We start from the raw sequence: 8,791 nt of genomic DNA, 5'->3' as shown, positions 1-8,791 counted from the left end.
CTCTCTCTCTCTCTCTCTCTCTCTCTCTCTCTCTCTCTCTCTCTCTCTCTCTCTTTCTCTATCTATCTATCTATCCTTCCATATAGCCTTGCAATGTCCGTCGCTCGCCCCTATTTCGAAGCACCGTGTGGTGGCTCGGAATTAACCCGACCGGTGCGGCGCTCGCGTGCGTCGAGGCGTAAAACGAAGCGCCGCCGCGGCGTTTCGACGTCGATGGCCTTTCGCCTGCGAGATGTTACCCCTATTCGATTACGTTCTTCCCCGCCGCGCCTTCCCTGCCAGTCGGCGGCCTCGGTCCTGTTCCTGCGCTGTGCCCGGAGAAGAGAACCCGGCTACCTAACCTATCCGGGCATTAATGCGAGGTCAGGTTGTTTAAGTTAGCGACGCGCGACGATCTACGCGACGCTCCGTCGAGTTTTGATTAAAAGAAAACAGCAACGATTGGCGATCCAGTTAGCCCGAATGCTTTCGCGACCTCTGCGCTATTTAGCGCGTGTTTATTCGACGAACCGGGCTAGTCCGTCGCAATGCTACTCTACAGCTCCGACCGATTAATTTCCTTCGATTGGCAATCCAAGTTTCACGAATCTTGGATGCGTCCGCAATGACCGCAGATATATGGGAGAAACGGCTGACAAGTGAGATAGAGTGAACTGAAGGAAAGTCCATCGCGTCAGAGGGATTCAGGATAAGTGTTATGAAACTATTCGAAAAAGGTTGCAGAATTATTCAATTTTCCCTGAAAAATTCAACAAAGACCTAGGAAATAATTGAGAATGATTCCGATCGGAAACTTTGCGAATAGTTTCATGATATCTTCTCGATTTGTCTCCTCTCGCGAAGAACGCGTGGACTTTTTCCAAAAATCGCACCCAGTTGCATAGAAAGAATATTATAGTTTATTTTTTTCATATAAATCCTTGTCAATTGTACTATGCTTCTAATAATACCGAGATATAGGCTGTCAGTAAGGTCTATGTTTTGTTAAGGATTATTATAAAAAATGTCGATCTATATTATTCTAATTATAAAATTCTATAGCGATTTTCACTACAAAATTCTCTTCAAACGTGGAGACATTTACTCGCACATCGTATCGCTGAACGTACTCTGCGCGATTATTTTGCTGCGCAGTGGACTTTTCTCAAACTCGTTCACAATAGCCACGCGAACTTGAAAGGATCTCTTCTCATCCTCGACGGAACGCGAAATCAAAGGTTCGCATTTTAAGCCGCTTTAATAGATCGATGGTCAAATTGGGTTGGGAGTATCGCAAAATGAAAGAACAATCAATTACTGCGGAATATTCCTAGGTTGAAAAGTTTGTAGTAATTTTTACTATAAAATTTTCTCGGTGCACGAACCAGATATCTCTGATTGTGGTGTGAAACAATTACCCGATCAATCTCATCAGAGAACCGTAGGATAAATTTCTAGTCGGACTTGTCGCCGATCGTTTCTCTCCCCGGCACTACGCTCGGTTTCGATTACGTAATACGGTATTTGCCGACGCGCGAACGACACTTCAAGATACACGCGAGGTCGTCGACGGAACGAAAGGCTTCGCTGCGATCGACGTTGCAAAGTTAGAGCGTATTTACCGCGCGTCCAATTTAACCGACGGCTTACGCGCGCGCTGTGTGAATACTAATACACCCCTTTTATTCGAGACAAGCTGTTATTTAAGTATTTTCGATACTGCATTTATGTGTAAACGCTCGCGTGCGCTAATTACGTTTAGTTTCGCCTTTACAACGGATCGACGTAATGTTATTCGCCATTGTGGAAACGCGAAACACTGCTCCGCGCAACTTCCTACAAAGTGGGAAATTGAACTTTCTATACGAGTTGACGCGCGTATCGTATCGATTTGGCGCACTCTGAGTATTAATTACTACATTGTGATTCCCCCATTTCGCGCCGTCAAGTTGCTCGCGTTATAAGCGCGATAGCGATTATTTACACGAGACGAAACAACAGGACGGCGCTGTTATTACAATTGTCCGTAAAAGCTTATCGCGGCTTGAAATCTATATCCTTTTTTTCCCCTCTTCGTTACAAGGAAAATGCAAAATAATTCTAACACAATGCGCGCTAATCGCCAACGATATTTCCAAATGAAAAGCATTTGTCCACGAGATAATTATGTTCGCTCACACATTTTATGCCTTTGCCGTGTAGTACACACGCGAACTCCTCCATCGCGACAATAATTGTACATATATCGTGCAGTTCGCAGTTAAAAATATTCATATTTTCGACATTTTGTTAATGGCAGGTTTGCATTTCCATTTTATAACAGATCCCAATCATTATGCGATACAAAATAGGCCATTACAACGCAAATATAAGTTTCATTCGCGCAAAATATTGCGCGAATAAAAGATACTATTCATATCCGCGCGCTGATTTATCTGAATGGAGATTCATTCGCGCACAGATTCAATCCGGCCCCATTTCAATGTGGAATTTATTCAGAAATAACAGGTCGATTGAGCGAAACATTTCGATTAATTCCTTCAATCATTGCAAGGCGTTATTAATCTTCGAGCTTTGAGCGCGCGAAAGTCATCTCTTCTCCCGAATGAATGTCGAGTGCGTTGTCCTGAAACGCGATGACCGCGCTAATTTCCTATTTTGACTTTCTATATATTCTCTCGTTATGACTTCCGCTCGGATAAAAAGTCGGCGATGTGTGCAAAGCCGCGACAGATTAACCGATCAGTCCGCGATCATTATCGTGTGCCGGCAGCGAACGAGGGGAAGTTTCAGCTGCAATTATCAACGACTTTGCAAATAATCCCGGAGAGCTTTGTTATCGGGGGAGATTCGGCTCTGCGATTTAACGGCCACGTCGACGGAAGAGCGAATCAAAGTACGGACAAGCCGGCCAATCGACGGGGCTCTCAGCGCAATCGTTTACAGAGGATCGCTTTCAATGGTCCACTGATTGTACGAGTGGTCGCGCTCGGTCCCGGATTAACGACCATTCTTGGGACCGGCTCGCCAATCGCAACGACGATCGCCGGAGTATCGGCGGCTGGTTCCGTCGGGTTTCCTCGTTCGAGCGCAATTTTGTGAAAGTTTAACGAGCCCATGCTAGCCAGCTGCTCGCGCGCGAAAAGCCTGAGTTTTCCGCTTGAAAAACGAACACGGCGGAGTCGAGATTTTGAGATTTATATTGCTTTACCTGCATTATCCTTTTCCCGGAGGTTTATCCGGCGGTTATGTCGTGATTGAGGCTCGTTTCGATAGTCATTATTTGAAACTTGTCCCACGTGACATATTCAGGTTTAAATTTAGAGTTTGGTTTTCGGGTCTTTTATTTGAATCATATAATTGAGCACGTGGCATTACATTTGTAACCGCGATTCAACAAATAGCTCACACTTAACTTTAAGTTCAAATCTGAACACGTCACTTGCAATAAATCTCAAATAATGACTATTAATGAGTTTTAGGTCCGTGTTAATGGTCGTTATCTGAAACTTGTTTCATATAATATATTCAGATCCTGAATCAGAGTTAGAAATCCAAGTTTTCTAGTTGATTTATAGTTTATGTGACATTTATATTTGAAATCGAAATTCAAATGGAAAGCTCTTATCTAATTCTGAATTTATATCTCAGTATCTCGCATTTGAGGCGGTTCAACTAATGACTATTAATATGGCTTTTAAATTAGTAAAACTATTAATACTGAGCTCGGTATTAATAGTTACCGGTTGAAATCCATTTCTCTCTTTCTCTCTCTCTCCCCTCTCTTAAATCAGATGTTTATTCAGAGTTATATATCCAAGTTTTTCACTTGAATTATAATATATGTAATATTTATATTTATAATCGCTGACTCAGCTGAAAAGCTCATATCTGACTATAAATTGAAGTCTGAGTATATTACATGAGACAAGTTCCAAGTAAGGACTATTAATACAGGTCTGAGATGCATACGATAATATTCACATCGTTTACGCGATGTGTGCGTTCTATGCAATACAATACAATTGTACATCTATTGTATTAACACACTGTGTTGATAGAATATACAATATATAACATAATATGATATATTGAAAGAACATTTTTAATTCTAGGAGCAACTCGCGCTGTAACTTATCGAATACGATTAATGTCGCGATTAGAACGCTAATTGTCATCGTAGTCAAGCCGATAGATCGACGAAATCCTTCGATAAATATTCATAGAGCAAACGCGAAGCTTCGCGGAGCTGAGGACAGAGCACAGGGCGGGAGTGCGTGAGGGGAAATAATCGTGGCTCGCGCAGAAAGAGGATAGTTCGGGCGCAATTTCGTCAGAGTTTAACGAGCCTTGAGTTAGTTCCGTGCACGAAAAGTCTAAGTTTCGCCGCGGAAACGAAAACAGCCGATTTCCTCCGAGACGTTACGGAGCGCTATCACACCCCGCCGAGGAACTTGCCCCTTTTCCTCGGCTCTTTCCGCCCGTTCCATAATCCATAGCAGTGATTATGAACGAATTGTTTTGCGAACGGAGTTGTAAACTGCGACTCAACGCACTTCGGATATATTTTCGATTTGATTGCGAGCCAAAGGCAGGTGAGCGATAGCTTTGAGCCAGAGCAGAGCTTTGCGGCGCGAGGAAAACGCGAGAGGAGCCAGCGGACAGGAACGATTCTCGGGCGTTGAACAGCGTCGATATCGATTGGCGCGCGAATGGCATGAAAAATACGCGTGTACCGCTTGACACGGCGATAAATGGAATATGCCGCTTTCGGTGTAGCGACGTTTATACGTGTGACGTGATATATGTCGTCGCTCGGGCGCAGCTGATAGCGACGATTAAAGGCGACGTTTACTCACCGATAACGGTGAGGTTAACTTTGAAGTTTCTCGTCGGCGAGTTCCGAAAGTCGACCCTGCACCTGTAAACCCCCTCGTCACTCTCTCGAAGATCCGAAACTGTCAACTGCGCAGGCGGGTTAGGCCGAAAGGTCGCCCGGTGGCCCCAAAAATTCGGAGCGCTCCACAATTTTGCCTTGCCGAACTGCCGACTCCTCGCGTCGTAACTGCAACACAATCACGAAAATCGTTTATTTCAAAGAGGAGGGAAGATCTCGATTCCTACTTGAACTATCACGCTGCTGAAAGCTAGAGAATAAAAGCGCCGATTGTCGGACATGTTCCTACATCCGAATACATATGGGAATTTACCATTGTTAATCTAAAATATTTCTACAAAAAGAATTATAGTTTCTTCCATATAAATTCATTTAATTCTACTATGTTATCAAGAGTAGACTGTCAATAAGGTCTGTCTTGGACATAGTAATATAGCAAATGTTCTAGGAAAATAGTATCTAGAAAAACAGTAAATTATAAATAGTAAATAGCAAATTAATAATTATAAAAATAAAATGGGAGATAAAAATAAAATTTGCTACAAAAATAGCAAATTTAATATTTACAACCATGGCAAATTTTTAAATGGCACATTTAAAATAGTTTCTGATATAAATGGGACATATGATACGAAAGGATAGTGAATTATTACAGAATATCGATTTATTCCTCGACAAAAAAATTCCATCTCTGTTCATAAAAAAATTTTCATTTTGGCTTATCCACATGTTAGCTTGCTCTTAAAATGTTATTATTATTTTTTAAATAATTCAAAAATTTTCTATATTTTTTATGTGTAAAAATAATAAATTTTTATACTTCGACTTTCGATGAATTATTTTTAATTAATTATGTAATTAGATCATTAAATATTCTGCATTATTATAAAAATTAAGCAAATTTGGCTTTATAAATAATACTCGTTTATTGTGACATTTATATGTTACACGATGAAAGCAACGGCGATGAAACGCGAGGGACGCGAAGCTCTTTCGCTAATAGAACGAAGAGTTACGCGGAACAGCGGGATTCCCGCCGGCGATCTGATATCGCCGTCAGCCCCGAAAGACTCCGAAATAAGTTCTTATCGCGGCACTCTCTTTATCGTGCTCCGTTACTCGTTCGCAATCAGAGGGAAGTCTGTTTGCGACTGATATACTCGGTCCGACCGGCACAGACGCCGAGCTTCGCGGAGTGTCCTCGGGCCGTGCATACAAATCACGGGATTACCGCGAGAAATATAACCCACCGCACGCCGCCGAGTTAAATACCGCAGTTTCGCGCGTCACAAATAGCGACGCGACGGCGAAGAGTCTCGGCATAGCTCGGGATGCCGTCCGGCGCACGATATTCGCATTTGTCAGCCCGAAGAAAACTTTCCGCGGGACGGAGCTATTTGAAAATCTTCCGTCGCGCGCGGCCGACTGTAGAAGCGCAAGGGGTACGGGGAACAGAGTGAGACGGGGGAGGAGGCAGGGGGCGGTCGGGCTAAATAATGCGGGTTAAGTCGGCCGGGGATGAAAGTAAGCGGAGGAACGAATGGCCGACCACCAAAGTACGACGCACAATACACCCCGCGGCGCTCTTATCTGGCTTCGGCCAATTTTTCACTGAACTTTCGCAATTCGTCATAGTCGAGGAGTCCAAGAGAAAGAGAAAGAGAGGTGGGGCCCCGGGAGCTCGAGACCCAATACAGACCGAGAAGTGCACTCGACCGAGAGAGTCAGATAACCTCTTACTTCCCAGGTCGGAGCTTTCCGGAGGAGGTATAAGGTCTCGCTAAAAGAAGAAAAGCCTCACTCGCGACCGACTATATCACCAGTTGGTTCATATGTTCGCGCTGCAACCTGCCCACTTATCCCACTTATCCCAGTCTGCAGACACGATGACGATAATCTGATTTATACACTTCCCAGGCAGAAATTAACTGAGGGGGTCATGAGTATGTAGTTGCCTTAGCCACAGATGTCCCACGATAGACATGCCTTCGTAGGGCTCGGATATGGTTAAGATGTACAAATTCCGAATGGAATTTCGTGAACAGGTCGTAGATTGATGCTCAAGTGGATACCCCAAACGCTTGTTTTATTAATAGCATATATTTTTATATACTAAGGAAGAATATCCATAAAATAAAAAATATTTATTCGATGGGCAACACATTTGCTTAAATTTTTCTACTTAAATAAAACAAGCAACTACTTTCATAAAAAATAGGGCTGCCATTCATGATCATTTCAATTATGATCATGAAGTAGACATATCAAGATAGGGTTTAGTTAGATTTACAAATTTAGGCGCTAATTTGTAGAAGCGTTGAATCTCTGTGTAAGACCCGGTCTTTACAGGATCTTGATACACAAGCAAGGAGAAACTGGTGTAGACTCTTCTCTTAATCCCCGTTTAAAATTTCTACTCTAAAAGGAGCGGACACTGAAAGAGCGCGCAGAGGGTGCACGTCTATTCACCCTTACTCTTCGCTAGAAATGCTCTCTATTTCCATTACTGAAAGATCAACTGGCGGGACGCAGGTGCATCTCGCCGTCTTCGCCGTCAATTATCGGCGGGCTGCCGCGGACTCGCGCTCAAACGACTTCGTAAGTCTAATCGAGCGACGGAGTCACGGCAAAGTTGGCACGATAAGACGACGACGACAACTCGCGCCCGTCAATCGCGCGCGGCCCAAGTTTCGGCGTGTTCCTCCCTTCAGCCGGCGCGACCCTCGTTCCCGCCGGCCGCCGAGATAAATTGGATCGGTTCTTAATGAGCGCGACGAGTCGCGGACCTAGCCACAAATTTAACGCGTCAAGCTGCGGAGGGGAGCGTTGCTTCTTGCTTCTTGCAAGCGCAACGCGGCCCGGCAGCTGTGATTTACGCGGTCTACGTGAAATTAAAGAGTCCGCGAACACACGTCGGGGGTAAAAAGGTCTAATTGCGACGGACGACTGCTCCCGGGCCGCGGAGCGAGTAAATCCTTTGCCGGGGATTTTATTCGGCGAGAGGCACTGTCGTGTTATGTCGCGCGGATAATTAAGCGTGAAGGCGAGCACCGTCGTCGTCGTCGGAACGATGTTGAAAAGTGCGTCACCGCGCACTGCTGTATTGAATCATTCCGCTCTAAATATGACGTCTCATTTCTTACGTCGATCGCGCGCGATTTCGGTATCGTGATTCTTCTCAAACTGATGGAAAACACGAGGCAATCGAACGCGCGTCCACGTATCTACACTGAGAGAAACAAACATATAAGATATAGTAAATTTGTTTCCAGTGTAAGTACTAATGTAATAGCGTATTCATTTGAATCTAAATTCTTTCATTCAAATCGAATAAGAGAGATTTGTAAAATTCTTCTGTTCAAATAGAATTTAATTTAAATAGAAACAATTACTTTCATGAAGAGAGCTGAGGTTTCCTTAAGGTTTGGAGAAAATGCGTTACCTTATTTGAAAAATATTTTATATTCATATAATATGTTATTATATAATACCTATCGAATGAGTACTCATTGGTCCTTAGGTATTTTTTTTTTACTCAGTGCACGAGTGCACGTGTGTGCGTCAAGTTTAGTGATGAAATCGCGGACGGCGCATTTAGCCGTGCGTTCATGGAAATAACGGAGCGCAAAGTGAAACGTAATATTTCGTGGAAATGTAATTCATTGTAATGACAGATTTATCATCGCGCGAAATGAGAAGTTAGGAAGAGAAAAAAACCCGCGTAAACTGCGCAAATTGCTGTACGCAAATTGCACGTGAATTACACGAGGAAAGTGAGATACGTATACACACGTGTGTGTGCGTCTCTCTCCCGGCGTGGATGACATAAATTAAATTGTCGGGAACATTTCGGATGATTATTTAACGCAGCGCGATACAAAACTAATGATAATAATAATAGTCAGAATTTTGTCG

At 43.5% G+C, this 8,791-nt stretch overlaps 2 protein-coding genes across 5 annotated transcripts in view; one reads left to right on the top strand and one right to left on the bottom strand.

The window, feature by feature from the left end:
• Window positions 1-8,791, top strand: part of LOC116842719 — a 294,323-nt gene that overhangs the window by 181,425 nt on the left and 104,107 nt on the right. The gene's annotated exons all lie outside the window — the stretch shown is intronic.
• The window catches only part of LOC116842632 (hemicentin-1-like), a 287,444-nt gene that overhangs the window by 176,965 nt on the left and 101,688 nt on the right, over window positions 1-8,791 (bottom strand). For all 4 annotated transcript variants that reach the window (XM_032812102.1, XM_032812103.1, XM_032812101.1 and 1 more), the window contains one exon: window positions 4,839-5,044. In XM_032812102.1, the coding sequence (XP_032667993.1) occupies window positions 4,839-5,044 (206 nt within the window). The remainder of the gene's footprint in view (window positions 1-4,838; window positions 5,045-8,791) is intronic.

The sequence above is a fragment of the Odontomachus brunneus genome, unplaced genomic scaffold (assembly GCF_010583005.1).
Source record: "Odontomachus brunneus isolate Ranch 3 - 2012 unplaced genomic scaffold, Obru_v1 Obru_scaffold_026, whole genome shotgun sequence".
NCBI classification, from domain to species: domain Eukaryota; kingdom Metazoa; phylum Arthropoda; class Insecta; order Hymenoptera; family Formicidae; genus Odontomachus; species Odontomachus brunneus.
The sequence above is the reverse complement of the archived record's forward strand: the minus strand, read 5'-3'. Positions and strand labels throughout refer to the sequence as shown.